This window comes from Hemiscyllium ocellatum, chromosome 20 (assembly GCF_020745735.1).
Source record: "Hemiscyllium ocellatum isolate sHemOce1 chromosome 20, sHemOce1.pat.X.cur, whole genome shotgun sequence".
NCBI lineage: Eukaryota > Metazoa > Chordata > Chondrichthyes > Orectolobiformes > Hemiscylliidae > Hemiscyllium > Hemiscyllium ocellatum.
Genome location: NC_083420.1, coordinates 24,177,227 through 24,193,920, shown reverse-complemented (window position 1 = coordinate 24,193,920; position 16,694 = coordinate 24,177,227). Strand labels below are relative to the sequence as shown.

The window sequence follows — 16,694 nt, the reverse complement described above, 5'->3', positions numbered from 1 at the left end:
TATTTCTTTCGTCATCCAGCATTCCCTACACCTACCAGCCTTCCCTTTCATCCTGACAGGAATATACTTTCTCTGGATTCTTGTTAGCTCATTTCTGAAGGATTCCCATTTTCCAGCTGTCCCTTTACCTGCGAACATCTGTCCCCAATCAGCTTTCAAAAGTTCTTGCCTAATACCATCAAAATTGGCCCTTCTCCAATTTAGAACTTCAACTTTTAGATCTGGTCTATCTTTTTCCATCACTATTTTAAAACGAGTAGAATTACGGTCGCTGGCCCCAGTGGTCCCCACTGACACCTCAGTCACCTGCCCTGCCTTATTTCCCAACAGAAGGTCAAGGTTTGCACCTTCTGTAGTAGGTACATTCACATACTGAATCAGAAAATTGTCTTGTACACACTTAACAAATTCCTCTCAATCTAAACCCTTCACACTATGGCAGTCCCAGTCTGTTTGGAAAGTTAAAATGCCGTACCGTAACCACCCTACTATCCTTACAGATAGCTGAGATCTCCTTGCAAGTTTGTTTCTCAATTTCCCTCTAACTATTCAAGGATCTATAATACAATCCCAATAAGGTGATCATCCCTTTATTTCTCAGTTCCACCCAAATAACTTCCCTGGATGTATTTCCAGGAATATCCTCCCTCAGCACAGCTGTAATGCTATCCTTTATCAAAAATGCCCCACCCCCTCTCTATTATTAGTAGTGGGATTGAGCTTTGGAGCTATGAAGTCATGTTGCAGCTGTACAAAACTCTGGTGTGGCTGCACTTGAGTATTGCGTACAGTTCTGGTCACTGCCTGATCGGAAGGATGTAGAAACTTTGGAAAGGGTTCAGAGGCGATTTACTAGGATGTTTAAAGTTTGTGAGAAGTTTTGTAGATCGGATACTCATTGTTGTGGTTCGGTTCACCGAGCTGGGAATTTGTGTTGCAGATATTTCGTCCCCTGTCTAGGTGACATCCTCAGTGCTTGGGAGCCTCCTGTGAAGCGCTTCTGTGATCTTTCCTCCGGCATTTATAGCGATTTGTCTCTGCCGCTTCCGGTCGTCAGTTCCAGCTGTCTGCTGCAGTGGTCGGTATATTGGGTCCAGGTCGACATGCTTATTGATTGAATCTGAGGATGAGTTCCATGCCTCTGGGAATTCCCTGGCTGTTCTCTGTTTGGCTTGTCCTATAATTGCAGTGTTGTCCCAGTCGAAATCATGTTGCTGGTCATCTGCATATGTGGCTACTAAGGATAGCTGGTCATGTCGTTTCGTGGCTAGTTGGCGTTCATGGATGCAGATCGTTAGCTGTCTTCCTATTTGTAATTGTAGTGTTTTGTGCAGTCCTTGCATGGGATTTTGTACACTACATTGGTTTTGCTCATGCTGGGTATCAGGTCCTTTGTCCTGGTGAGTTGTTGTCTGAGAGTGGCTGTTGGTTTGTGTGCTGTTATGAGTCCTAGTGGTCGTAGTAGTCTAGCTGTCAGTTCAGAAATGCTCTTGATGTATGGTAACATGGCTAGTCCTTTGTGTGTGGCATGTCCTCATTCCGTTGTCTTTCCCGTAGGCATCTGTTGATGAAATTGCGGGGGTATCCGTTTTTGGCGAATACATTGTAGAGGTGTTCTTCTTCCTCTTTTTGCAGTTCAGGTCTGCTGCAGTGTGTTGTGGCCCTTTTGAACAGTGTGTTGATGCAACTTCTTTTGCAGCTGCCTTTAGTAGCCACACACTCAGATTTCAAGCAACATGAGTTTGACTTGGACAACACGACTATTATAGGACAAGCCAAACAGAGAACAGACAGGGAATTCCTAGAGGCATGGCACTCATCCACTGATTCAATCAATAAACACATTGACCTGGACTCAATATACCGACCACTGCAGCGGACAGCTGGAACTGACAACCGGAAGCGGCAGATACAAACCACTATAAATGCCGGAGGAAACATCACAGAAGCGCTTCACAGCAGGTTCCCAAGCACTGAGGATGTCACCTAGACAGGGGACGAAACATCTGCAACACAAATTTCCAGCTCGGCGAACAGAAGCACAACAATTTACTAGGATGTTGCCAGGTTTGGAGGGAAGATCTTATGAGGAAAGGCTGAGGGAGTTGAGGCTGTTTTCATTAGAGAGAAGGAGGTTGAGAGGTAACTTAATTGAGACAGATGAGATAGAGGGTTAAATAGGGTGGACAGTGACAGCCTTTTTCTTCGGATGCTGATGGCTAGCACGAGGGGACATAGCTTTAAATTGAGGGGTGATAGATAATAGGACACATGTCAGAGGTAGTTTCTTTAATCAAGAGGTGTAGGGGCGTGGAACAACCTGCCTGCAACTATAGTAGACTTGCCAAATTTAACAGCATTTAAATGGTCATTGGATAAACATTGGATGAAAATGGAATAGTGTAGAATAGTTAGATTCAGACTGGTTCCACAGGTCAGCGCAACATCAAGGGCTGAAGGACATGTGCTTCACTGTAATTTTCAATGTTTTCTATGTAATGAATCAAATAGGTGCTTCATAACAATTGATAATGATTATTTGATAATGATGGTTGCCATTGAACAAATTGTAATTAGAATTTTTAACAACTGAAAAGTTAATTTCACCATCTGCAATGGATTCAAACCTATCCCCGGAACATTAGACTGGGACTCTGATTACGAGTCCAGTGCCATTACAAACAGCAAGAACACCTACCCTATTTCAATGTTCCTAGCATGCTGTGCAGTCTGCATCTTCCTGGAGGTACCCAAATTGTGACTAAACTATTTCCTTGTGCAAGTTTATTCTCTTTTCTTTATAACGCAAAATGTTTCACTTTAATTTATGGCTTTATTGTACAGTGGAAATGCAGATCATACTAATTTGCTTCCTGAATAATCTCAGTTGAATGAGCCACTTGTGCTCATATTTTTTTCCAGGAAGCACTGCACATTAAAACATGTGAGATGACACAGGATGCAACAGTACCTTTTCAATGGTGCTCTCTTTATTTACATCATACACAACGCAAACCACATTTGCCTAAAAAAGAGAAAGAAAGATATGAACGCTTGGTTATTTGCAATGAATGTTATATCCTATGTATAGGAATAACTTCTGGGGAATTGAAGAGTAGCACCTGCAATTCAAAGGGGAAAGGGAAGCTGGATATGTCAAGCAAAGCCTTGAAAACTCACAGACAAAGTAGAGCCCAAGAGGGAAGGAGTTGAGTGAATGTGGAAGATGGAGAAGAAAAATATGTAAACCTCCCACAATGCCTTAAAACACAGTCAGATACAATCCAGAATCCAGACCTGACCCTCCAACTCCTAGTCAATAGATATGAAACTGGAAAAGCACAGGTCAGGTACCTTCGAATTCCTAGACTGCGTTAGCTTTATTACTTTACTTTTGGCCTAGTAGTCTTGACCATCACATGTACTGAGTGTAGACAGGGTAATGCCCTCTTCAGGGAAGCATTGAAAGAGAAGGTAAAGATGGATTGACCACAATTTCTCATAAAGCAGAGAATACCACAGTGATATATGGCAAAATGTCAAGGTAATGGTCCCCATTCAGCCAGGATGCTCGCAAATTGATGTTTCTCTCCTATACCTGAATACATATTGACTTTTGAAGTTTAGGACTGAGCCCAAGATTATAAATACTGCATTAACTACAAATCTGGGAAGTCCTTACCCGGTTAATCTCATCCTGGAGCTCATCATCTGTCTGCTCTGAAGCTGTAAACAAAGAAAGTTTATTAAGACCACAAGGCACAGGAGCAGAAGAGGCTTGTAGGCCTATTAAATCTGTTCTGACATTCAATTAGACCGTGGCTAATCTGATAATCTTACATGCTTTTCCTGTTCTTTCCCCATAAACTTCCAATCCCTTACTTGGTTAGGGAACTGTCTATTTCAGTTATGAATATACTTAAAACACCCAGCCTTGACAGCTCTCTACAGTAAAGAATTCACAGGTTCACGAAACTCAGAGAAATTCCTTATCTCAAATAGGTGACACCTTAATCTGAAATTATGCCCTCTGGTCCTTGACTCTCCCACAAGGAGAAACAATTTCTCAACATCTACCCTGTCAAGCTGCCTAAGAATTTTAAATGTTCCAAAAAGGTCACTTCTCATCTCCAGTGAGTACAGGTACAATCTACTCAACCTTGCCTCTATCCGCCAAATTTTTGATTACTCATTTAACCTATCTCCCTCTGTAGACTGCTTACGTCTCATCACTCGCACTGCCACTTATTTTTGGTGTCATCTGCAAACCTGGCAACAGTGCATTCACTTCCATCATCCAAGTCATACTACATAACAACCAATTTGCAGAGACACATACATTTTATGGTTTGAGACCAGTAACATGGATCAAGTTTGCACTGAAAAAGGCCAGTTCATCAACACACCTTTTTGAAGAATTGGATGAATCAGGTCACCAAACAAGGTCACGATCTTCTCTGTGGTGTAGTTGGTTTCCGTCTTGACATAGTACAAGTTTAATATTCAGGCTGCACAGGTTAGTTGACCTTAACCAGAACAAAGGTAAGGCAATACAACTGACCCTCAACTAAAGGTGGATGGACAGGGAAGACAAAATTTCTGTTCCTGATCATTAGCAAACTTAAGCTTAATGCTAGTCATCCTTAAATAATGTAGCATTGCACACTATTCCAGCTCAGACATGAAGAACGATGACTTACATTTGTTCCCCAACATGCAACAGCCATTTGTACGCAGAAAAATGCATCAGCAAATCTACACACAGCAAGCCAAGTACAGCAATGAGATCACTGCTTTTAGTTCATGTTGGTCAAGTGATAGGTATTAAGCATAAAACTGCAGAGAACTCCTCTGCTGCTTTTCAAATTCACGTCATGGTAACTTTTACATCAAAAGGAAGATGGAGTCTTAGTTTAGCACTCCATAATACAAAACTCCCTCTGTACAATACTGGAGTGTCCATCTACCTTTTACATCAAGTCCTTGCCGCGGGGTTTGCGTTATGATTACAGCTAGTGGCAATACTAGACAAACCAGATCTAAATGTGAAACCTGGCCTGATAGCGAAAAACAAAACTTATGGTCTATTTGTTTACTGTTGTGGTCAGTCACTGAACATTTTCACAAGAGGCTATCATCACTCCCTTCGTGACTCCCTTGTCAGATCCACACCCCCCACCAACCCAACCTCCACCCCCGGCACCTTCCCCTGCAACCGCAGGAAATGTAAAACTTGCACCCACACCTCCACACTCACTTCCCTCCAAGGCCCCAAGGGATCCTTCCATATCCGCCACAAGTTCACCTGTACCTCCACACACATCATCTATTGCATCCGCTGCACCCGATGTGGCCTCATCTATATTGGTGAGACAGGCCGCTTACTTGCGGAACGCTTCAGAGAACACCTCTGGGCCGCCCGAACCAACCAACCCAATCACCCCGTGGCTCAACACTTTAACTCCCCCTCCCACTCCACCGAGGACATGCAGGTCCTTGGACTCCTCCACCGGCAGAACACAACTACACGACGGCTGGAGGAGGAGCGCCTCATCTTCCGCCTGGGAACCCTCCAACCACAAGGTATGAATTCAGATTTCTCCAGCTTTCTCATTTCCCCTCCCCCCACCTTGTCTCAGTCGGTTCCCTCAACTCAGCACCGCCCTCCTAACCTGCAATCCTCTTCCTGACCTCTCCGCCCCCACCCCACTCCGGCCTATCACCCTCACCTTGACCTCCTTCCACCTATCCCACCTCCATCGCCCCTCCCCCTAGTCCCTCCTCCCTACCTTTTATCTCAGCCTGCTTGGCTCTCTCTCTTATTCCTGATGAAGGGCTTATGCTCGAAACGTCGAACTCTCTATTCCTGAGATGCTGCCTAACCTGCTGTGCTTTGACCAGCAACACATTTGCAGTTTTAACAAAAGAACATGATACTTATGCACACACGAATAGAAAAGAACACAAACTTTCCTATATTGTACAAGAATGAGTGGAAATCGTCTCAATACAAACATTAGAAAGTTTTAACCCCTTTACCCTCAACAACCATCCAACAGTATAGGGTCACTGTCTCCACTTTAAAGTTCCTTGTTCAATTGGTAGGCAAGTAATTCATTGCTGGAACTTTCTTATTAACATCTAAGCCGCTCGGGACTTATTCCTTCTACCCTGTTTGAAGACTCCTAGACAGTCCTGCTGCTTTTACAGACCTTTTCTCTCAGAATAATCTGCTTCTTTCTGATGGAAATCTACACATTGCTTTCTACGTGAACTTACTTCCATGACTGTCTGTCACAGCACAACAGGTTACTAGGTAACAGCCCATTCTTTTGCTCTTTCTTCGGTTTCTCATGTACTGAGCTATTCACCTCAAAGGGTTTTTAAATCCCATTTAAAATACATGAACAAACCTCCAGACTAGCCTGCATCACATATAGAATTAAACTTTATGCTAAAGTTAGACCCTTCCCTTCTTAGCGCACACAATGTAAAATCAAACTTGAAGCTTAACAGCATAAGTTGCCAACCAACGATAACATATTACGATCTTTATCATACATGAACTCTCAAACTTCAGACTTGGATGAAAGAGTGCCAAAAACTGAGCTCTGGTGGACATTATACATACATGGCTACAACATAAACGACAACATCCCTCCATTGCCAGGGTGATGGCATCACTATGAACAGAAGTGACACATCCCTCACCCGAATAGTCGATGATGTGAGTTGGAATTCTCTCCGGAGTGACATCTGCAGGTATGGTGATCTCCTCAGCACGTGCTGGCACCTAATCACAAAGCATAAAAAAGTTAGTATGCTGTACAGCAAATGATTAGGAAGACAAATGGAATGCTGCAATTTATACCATGTAGAATAGAATATAAAAACGCAAATGTTTTGCTACAAATGCATAGATGCATTGGTGAAACCACACTTGGAGAACTGTGTACACTTTTGACCTTCTCATTTAAGAAAGGGTATAATTGCATTAGCAGCAGATTAGAGGACATTCACTTGATAGCTAGGAGTGGTGCGGTAACTTAAGAGACAAGATTGGACAGTCTGGGCCTGTGCACATTGGAGCGTAAAAGAATGAAAAAAGTGTCAATTTAGATCCAAGTCAGAATATGGATACAATTTAACTACTCAGACAATGTAGTCTTTGGCACCTTCCACCAATTAGTCCAAACTGTTTCTCCTTATATCTGCCCAGTCAATTAATTATCAATTAACCCGAATCATATCAACAGATACTTTACTTTAAGTAAAACTTTAGAAGACAAATAATTGCTGATGAATCTTAAATGTATTATACCTTATGCTTTACAGATTAGTAATTATTTTTATCTTCCATATTGCAACTTTCCAGATTCTCTTTCTTTAAATAAAAAAAACTAGTTAACTACAAAACAAACCACAGCTATTGTTCTTACCCTTACAACTCATGCCATCAAGCATCTCTCTTCAAGGAATGTCAATAATTCCTTGGAGCAAGTACATTTAAATCCACCTCTGTTAACAGTTAGGAATTTAGTTTGTGCCCACCAGATCAATCTCTATCCAGTTCTTCATTACTTTGCACTTGTGGAGTAGGATCTGTCTGTAAAGCATATAAAACAACACTTTTGTTGTGGTTCTGTTCGCCGAGCTGGGAATTTGTGTTGCAGACGTTTCGTCCCCTGTCTAGGTGACATCCCCAGTGCTTGGGAGCCTCCTGTGAAGCGCTTCTGTGATCTTTCCTCTGGCATTTGTAGTGGTTTGAATCTGCCGCTTCCAGTTGTCTGTTCCAGCTGTCTGCTGCAGTGGTCGGTATATTGGGTCCAGGTCGATGTGCTTATTGGTTGAATCTGTGGATGAGTGCCATGCCTCTAGGAATTCCCTGGCTGTTCTCTGTTTGGCTTGTCCTATAATAGTAGTGTTGTCCCAGTCGAATTCATGTTGCTGGTCATCTGCATATCTGGCTACTAAGGATAGCTGGTTGTGTCGTTTCGTGGCTAGTTGGTGTTCATGGATGCGGATCGTTAGCCGTCTTCCTGTTTGTCCTATGTAGTGTTTTGTGCAGTCCTTGCATGGGATTTTGTACACTACATTGGTTTTGCTCATGCTGGGTATCGGGTCCTTCGTTCTGGTGAGTTGTTGTCTGAGAGTGGCTGCTGGTTTGTGTGCTGTTATGAGTCCTAGTGGTTGCAGTAGTCTGGCTGTCAGTTCGGAAATGCTCTTGATGTATGGTAGTGTGACTAGTCCTTAGTATAGCTATCCTTAGTAGCCACACACTCAGATGACAAGCAACATGAGTTCGACTGGGACAACACTACTGTTATAGGACAAGCCAAACAAAGAACAGCCAGGGAATTCCTGGAGACATGGCACTCATCCACAGATTCAATCAATAAGCACATGGACCTGGACCCAATATACTGGCCACTGCAGCAGACAGCTGGAACTGACGACCGGAAGCGGCAGATACAAATCACTATAAATGCCAGAGGAAACATCACAGGAGCGCTTCAGAGGAGGCTCCCAAGCACTGAGGATGTCACCTAGACAGGGGACGAAACATCTGCAACATAAATTCCCAGCTTGGCGAACAGAACCCCAACAACGAGCACCCAGGCTACAAATCTTCTCCCAAACTTTGAATCTCTATGACTCTATAACTGTGGAAGTGGGGTCAAATGAATACTTTTAAAAGAGGCAGACAAAGATTACTTTGAGAATAAAGGTCTCGGGCTACAAACAAATCAGTCATGATCTTTTAAACAGCAGAATTAGCTTAAGGGACAAAGTGGACCACTTTTAATACTAACTTAGAAGTTTATATAAATACAGAACAAAGATTGATTTGAATGTTCGTATGTGAGATGGCCAACCAACTCTGTGTCCAACATCCCATTGAGGGTGGTCATGATCTTTATTTAAAGAAATGGTTACAATGATAAACCTCATGTTGTGGTAAGTGCTTAGTTCAAAAATGACAACAATCTCTGCCTTTTCAAATAAAGGCACCCTACTCAGTGCCCATTTTCATTCTTGCATCTCAATAATTACTAAGTCTGATCAGGTTGAGAAACAGCAAGTCTATGTTAAAGGGTGCCAACATTTTTTTCCCTTTAAAATTGTAACCATCAATTTCTGTTCAGGACTAAGCCTATCAGCAGCTGAATGAGAACCTAAGAGGAAGCCATCAGACATGCTGAGGGGTAGCATCCAAGTAGAAATATTCCTAAATACTATTTCAATCACACTCCAATAATCCAAAATAAGTAAAATGCTATGTATCACACAATTCATAGGACTGCGTTATCATGTTGAGTAAACGTAAAGCACATGTACTTTAAGCCTCTATTGGAATGCTAACCAAATTCCTCTAGGGACAAAACTGCAGTCCTTATCAACATCATTTTTGAAAGTCTAGTATTTTCAGAGCTCCAAGTTCCTTTCACTATAGGAAAGAAAATACAGCAAGGATCTCTTACATAATAAGGATGGTCCCAATCCAATCTTTGCCCAAAGACGGTGACCCTTACTGAGGTACTCAGCTGAAATCCTGGGTTGCTGACCACTCCCAATGCCTTATGTTTGGTGACCACTTTACAATGCAGACTGTTTGCTGATGACTGTGTTCAGTGAAAAGGGATGAGTACAGCTTGGAGAACATTCAAGAGGCTCAATATGTTTTACTGGCAGGCCTCTCATCACCTTAAACATCACATTGCCCACCATCAGCAAGAGGGTGCAAGGTTCCAGAAAATAGTGGAACACATAATTCAGCAACAACTAAGACCACATTTGGTAGTGGTAGGGCAAGGGATGTGGTAGCATATTAAACTTCTGACTCACCTCCTCTGGAAACTCCTCGCTTACCAGGGACATGATCAACGACGTCTTGCCAACTTTAGCTACACATACAAAGGGAAGAGAGGCATCAATTGCAGAATCCAAGAAAGGTGCATTACACCAAATGCAGTTTATGTTTTCACTCAAAAAATTTTAAACTTTCACTTTTACGTTTTGGTCGAAACTAACATTATTTTAGGTTTCTTCATGTTGAATCAAAAACCAAAAAAAAGGGTTGAAAGGGAAATTTCAGAGTAACTACTAAATCGGGATAGAGAGACATGCGTTTTTCTTTTATATCAACTGACAACCAAAGAGCAATTTGTTTGTATGGGAATCACTGATGAACAAAGCCACAAAAAGGCCAAGTTTGATCCCACTTCCATTATGGTACTACAGTGCAATTGTTTCAATGTCATCCTTGATAAATTAATAAAGACAAAGGGACTTCACTCTGATTACAAGTCATTGATCAGTGATGGAAACTGAGGGGTGGGAACTTTGTCTAGGAAGGGAATCAGGAACCTGGCGGGTGCATGTCAGTATTTCTTATTAGAAGATTGAATAGATTGGGCCTGTTCACACAGACATTTAAAAGAATGAAACGTTATGATCTTATTGAAACACAAAATCCTGAAGGGACTGGGCATCAGAGAATGTGGCATTGACCTGAACTTGGGGAAACAGTTTAAGCAAAAAGTCATTTTGAGACACATTAAATTTTTCTATCTCCCAGACGATCATTATTCTGTGGAATTCACTTGCCCAGAAAGCAGTGAAGACTGGGTAACTTAAGTTACTTAATGCTGAGTTATATGGATTTCTGATCGAGAAGCGAGTCACAAATAATGGGGAAGCAGACAAAAAAGTGGAGTTAAGACCACAACCAGATCAGCCCTGATCTTATCAAATGACAAACAACTGAAACAGACTTAAAGGAGGCAGGCAATTCCGGAATCCATTCTGAAGAGTCATGTCAAACTCGAAACATCACTTTGTTTTCTCTCCACAGATGCTAGATCTGCTGTGTTTCTCTAGCATTTTCTTTTTTATTTCAATTTCTAGCAGCTGCAGTATTTTTATTCCTAATTAGCTATCAACTGTTACAGACTGTAGTCACTCAGTGGATGTGAGGTGCAGTTTCCCAAATTTATCATGCCTCATTTGTAAAAGAATCTAAATCTATTGCTGATGGACAATAGCTATTCACTAACACAGTAAATAGACACAGGCCATTCGATCCTTCGGTCTTCTGAACATTACGTTTCTCCCAATTACAAAGAGCAACTTGGGTACCACAGGAAAACAATAAGACCATAAGACATAGGAGTGGAAGTAAGGCCATTCAGCCCATCGAGTCCACTCCGCCATTCAATCATGGCTGATGGGCATTTCAACTCCACTTACCCACATTCTCCCCGTAGCCCTTAAATTCTTGATGTCACAAGGAATTATCAATCTCTGCCTTGAAGACATTTAGCATCCCGGCCTCCACTGCACTCTGCGGCAATGAATGCCACAGGCCCACCACTCTCTGGCTGAAGAAATGTCTCCGCATTTCTGTTCTGAATTTACCCCCTCTAATTCTAAGGCTGTGTCCATGGGTCCTAGTCTCCTCGCCTAACGGAAACAATTTCCTAGCCCTTTCCAAGCCATGTATTATCTTGTAACTTTCTATCAGATCTCCCCTTAATCTTCTAAACCCCAATGAATACAATCCTAGGATCCTCAGCCGTTCCTCGTATGTTAAACCTACCATTCCAGGGATCATCCGTGTGAATCTCCGCTGGACACACTCCAGTGCCAGTATGTCCTTCCGGAGGTGTGGGGACCAAATCTGGACACAGTACTCCAAATGGGTCCTAACCAGAGCTTTATAAAGTCTCAGTAGCACAACAGTGCTTTTATATTCCAACTCTCGAGATAAATGACAACATTGCATTTGCTTTCTTAATCACGGACTCAACCTGCATGTTTACCTTTAGAGAATCCTCGACTAGCACTCGCAGATCCCTTTGTACTTTGGCTTTACGAATTTTCTCACCGTTTAGAAAGTAGTCCATGCTTTTATTCTTTTTTCCAAAGTGCAAGATCTCGCATTTGCTCACATTGAATTCCATCAGCCATTTCCTGGACCACTCTCCCAAACTGTCTAGATCCTTCTGCAGCCTCCCCACTTCCTCAGTACTACCTGCCTATCCACCTAACTTCGTATCATCGGCAAACTTCGCTAGAATGCCCCCAGTCCCTTCATCCAGATCATTAATATATAACGTGAACAGCTGCAGCCCCAACACCGAACCCTGCGGGACACCGCTTGTCACCGGCGGCCATTCCGAAAAAGAACCTTTTATCCCAACTCTCTGCCTTCTGTCAGACAGCCAATCCTCAATCCATAGCAGTAGCTCACCTTGAACACCATGGGCCCTCACCTTGCTCAGCAGCCTCCCGTGTGGCACCTTATCAAAGGCCTTTTGGACGTCTAGATAGAACACATCCACTGGGTTTCCCTGGTCTAACCAGGTCTAAACTTGGTGACTTACACGTAATGACTCCATTCAGAGATGAAATTTCATCAAAATAGAAAAGGATGAATAAGAGCAAGGAATAGTCTAATTAACGTGTTGTGATCACTCAAAAAATTTAACATTAACAATGAGGTGACATTTTACCACCACAACCTGAACCCCCAATTTCCTCTACTCCACTGAATCCTTTGCCCCTTTATCCCAGTCCCCTCCAGTGCCCCCTCACTCTCCATTGCTCCCTCGGTTCCTCACACTCGGCCCGTATCCCAAGTCTCCCCAGCCGAGTCCCTCAACTTTGCCTGTATCCCAGTTGCCCCCAGTCCACCCTCTCTCTCTCTCCCAGTTGCCCCCCAGTCCACCCTCTCTCTCTCTCCCAGTTTCCCCCAGTCCACCCTCTCTCTCTCTCTCCCAGTTCCCCCCCAGTCCACCCTCTCTCTCTCTCTCCGTTTCCCCCCAGCCCACCCTCACTCTCTCCCCCAGTTCCCCCCAGTCCACCCTCTCTCTCTCCCAGTTGCCCCCCAGTCCACCCTCTCTCTCTCCCCAGTTCCCCCCCCAGTCCACCCTCTCTCCCCAAGTTCCCCCTCTCTCTCTCTCCCAGTTTCCCCCCAGTCCACCCTCACTCTCTCCCCCAGTTCCCCCCCAGTCCACCCTCTCTCTCTCCCAGTTGCCCCCCAGTCCACCCTCACTCTCTCCCCCAGTTCCCCCCCAGTCCACCCTCTCTCTCTCCCAGTTGCCCCCCAGTCCACCCTCACTCTCTCCCCCAGTTCCCCCCCAGTCCACCCTCTCTCTCTCCCCCAGTTCCCCCCCTCTCTCTCTCCCCCAGTTCCCCCTCTCTCTCTCTCCCAGTTTCCCCCCAGTCCACCCTCACTCTCTCCCCCAGTTCCCCCCCAGTCCACCCTCTCTCTCTCCCAGTTGCCCCCCAGTCCACCCTCTCTCTCTCCCCCAGTTCCCCCCCAGTCCACCCTCTCTCTCTCCCCCAGTTCCCACCCAGTCCACCCTCTCTCTCTCCCCCAGTTCCCCCTCTCTCTCTCTCCCAGTTTCCCCCCAGTCCACCCTCACTCTCTCCCCCAGTTCCCCCCCAGTCCACCCTCACTCTCTCCCCCAGTTCCCCCCCAGTCCACCCTCACTCTCTCCTCCTATCCCAATTCCCCCCAGCCCACACCCTCTCTCTCTCTCTCCCCCCCCCGCTCCCTATCCCAGTTTCCCCCCCGTCCATCCTCACTCTCTCCCTCACCCCCCCGTCCATCCTCACTCCTCCCCCCCCAGTCCATCCTCACTCTCTCCCCCCACCACCCAGTCCATCCTCACTCTCTCCCCCCCCAGTCCATCCTCACTCTCTCCCCCCCCACCCAGTCCATCCTCACTCTCTCTCCCCCCCCCCGTCCATCCTCACTCTCTCCCCCCCCCCCCCAGTCCATCCTCACTCTCTCCCCCCCCCCCGTCCATCCTCACTCTCCCACCCCCCAGTCCATCCTCACTCTCCCTCTCTGTCTGTCCCAACCCTTGTCCCTCTCCTAACTCTTCCCCTCCCGCCCTATGAGTACTTTCAATTTTTCGGCACTCAACGTAGTTTACTCACGTTCTCCCACCAGCAGAATCCTCACATCTTCCCTCATGTTGGCAGTTTCTGACGCTGACCAATAACTCTTTCAGTTTACCGTCGGTTAATCGGTGTAACCGGAGAATGATCGATTAGGAACGATTCCAGCGGCCGTTGCCCCGGCGCGGTCTGACCGGCCGACTTCGGCAAAGTCCGGAGAGCCGCCGCTGCCGGCTCGGTAACCTCCGGAAAGACTCGGGACTCTCCGGAGAGTGGCTGGATTCAGATACACCTCAGGCATTGTAATATTGGGAAATGGAGAGCCAACGTTTAAAATCTTTACCCCCATCCAACTCCATCGCTAACTCAGTTTAACTCCTGAAACGATCATTACAGATTCCATTTGATCCCACACTCCGGTCTCACATTCTGCACTCTACAAATTTGAGGTTACCCAAAACTCTGCTGCCCAAGTCCTAATTCATGTCACATCCAGCTCATCCAACACTTGTATAGGTGACTTCCATCGAGTCCTTACTTTTACAGTTTTGTCATATTTTTAAGTTCTTCCAGTCTTCTCTCTCGTATAGTTGTAATCTCATCACATGTCTGGATTAGAGTGGTGCTGGAAAAGCACTTCATATGGAGTTCAATCATCTGAGAACCTGAACACCTTCTTCCATGTCCTTCATCCTCATCTACAAACCAGGCGCTGTCATGACATGGGCTGCTTTCAGCATATCCAACTCATTTTCACTTATTTATAGTTCATAGTATCAGCTTTCTTCCTGGCATATTAACATCCATTATTTTGTCTGCCTGTCATTTTCTATCTCTACACACCATCTCCACCTATCTACTCACTCTTCCCTACTCCCAAAAACCCCGTCTTAAGCATATACAATATACATCTTTTCCTAGCTATAATCAATTCTGGAGGATCACTGGGCTCAATGTCAAGCATGATTTGTCTCCACATATGCTATCAACCAGAGTTTCTCCAGCAATTTCTGTTTTTGTATCAGCTCAACTGGTCAGGCCAGTGTTTACCCTCTAAATCAGGTCCCTTCACCATTTCATATTTTTTCGTAGTCATGTGATTACATAGCTTGCTTCTTAATTGTGTTCATGAATTCAGTTAACAACGCCACACGGTAGCAAGTTTCACATTACCACTCTCTGGTTGAAAATATCATCCCCCAAATTCTTCAACTCATTTATCTACTTGAGAAAAAAACCTAAAACACATTTCACGTTAAAAATAGGCCAATTAAAGTAGAATTACGGATTATTTGTTGGGTAGATGTATTATACAGTAAAATTGTACTCTTTACAGCAACATAAATTTATATAGCACTTTTAATATCATAAAATCCCTCAGGTTGCTTCACAGAAGCATTATAAAGCAATATACGACACCAAGTCATGCAAAGAGATAAAGAGTCACAGGCTTGATTGAAGAGGGAGATTTTAAGATATGCCTTAAAAGAAAACAAATTAGATGCAGGAAGTGTATTACAGAACTCAGCACCTACATAACTGAACATGGAACAATTAAAGTCAAGGATTTTCAAAATGCCAGAATTATAGGAGCAAAGGTATCTTGGAGGAGACTACAGACAGCAAGGGATTTGAAAACAAGAATGAGAATTTTAAAATCAAGACATGACTTGACCAAGAGGCAGTGGGCTTTAGCCACCACAGAAACAAGTGGAGACAACAAGCGGTTTTTGGAAATCCTCAAGTTTATAGAGAGTAGGATGTAGATGCCTAGCCAAAAGTGCATTAGAATGCTTAAGTCTAGAGCAATGCAGGCATTGCAGCAAGGTAAAGTGAAGTTGGGATGAAATTCTATATTATTACAGGGCAGGAATGGCATGATGAAATTGCACTCTTAAGTGACACTAAGATTGGATACAGATGATCCCTTTCTCTGGCAACAGCCTGAGATTAGGACAAGGTTATTAGGGAATGATGTTTGGAGTGGGAACCAAAAATAATGGCTTCAGACTTCCTAATATTCAGGGAAAATTTCTCATTCAGTGCTGAATGTCAGATGTGGAGTTTGACAGTTTAACAATAGTACAGGAGTCTACAGAGGTTGTCGGAAGGTGGAACTGAGAATCATCAATGTATGTATCAAACTAGTGTGGTGCTTTTGGATGGTGTCATGACAGGCAGCACAGATGAAAAATAAGAGGAAACCAGGGATTGATCATTAGAGATATCACGGGCAACAGAACACAAAAAGGAAGAGAAGCCTCTGCAAGTGATTTTCTTGGTACTATAATAGAGATAAGAATAGAACCAGGTGAGAGTAGTCCATAAGACTGTAATAAATAGGAACTGGAATAGACCATTTGGCCCCTTGAACCTGCAATAGGATCATGGCTGATCTGACATTCCTGGAGATGATGGTGTAGTGATATTGTCACTGGACCAGTAATCCAAATGTCCAGGCCAATCATCTCAAGGATATGGGTTCAAATAATGAAATCAATCACTATGAATTTAAATTCCACAATTTTCCAATTATTAAATCTGGAAATGACAGCAAGTTGCATTCATGGTAACTATGAAACAATCAATTTTTGTTTAAAAGAAAAAAATCCATCTGGTTCATTTATGTCATTCAGGGAAAGAAATCTGCTGTCCTCACCTGGTCTGGTCTACAGATGACTCTTGACCTACAGCAATGCATTGGACTCTTAGCGCCTTCTCAAATAGCTTAGCAAGCTACTCTATTTAGGGCAATTAGAGTTAGGCAACAAATACTGGTCTTG

At 43.9% G+C, this 16,694-nt stretch overlaps 1 protein-coding gene across 2 annotated transcripts in view; it reads right to left on the bottom strand.

Moving 5' to 3' along the window:
* The window catches only part of rhot2 (ras homolog family member T2), a 45,734-nt gene extending 31,634 nt beyond the window's left edge, over positions 1-14,100 (bottom strand). The window contains exons 1-5 of one of the 2 annotated variants that reach the window (XM_060840620.1): positions 13,951-14,100; positions 9,847-9,905; positions 6,712-6,793; positions 3,683-3,726; positions 2,972-3,025 (exon numbers count right to left, since the gene is read on the bottom strand). In XM_060840620.1, the coding sequence (XP_060696603.1) occupies positions 2,972-3,025; positions 3,683-3,726; positions 6,712-6,793; positions 9,847-9,905; positions 13,951-13,987 (276 nt within the window). In that variant the 5' untranslated portion in view covers positions 13,988-14,100. The remainder of the gene's footprint in view (positions 1-2,971; positions 3,026-3,682; positions 3,727-6,711; positions 6,794-9,846; positions 9,906-13,950) is intronic. The other variant, XM_060840621.1, reaches the window with a different exon arrangement.
* Between the last annotated feature and the right edge of the window lie 2,594 nt (positions 14,101-16,694).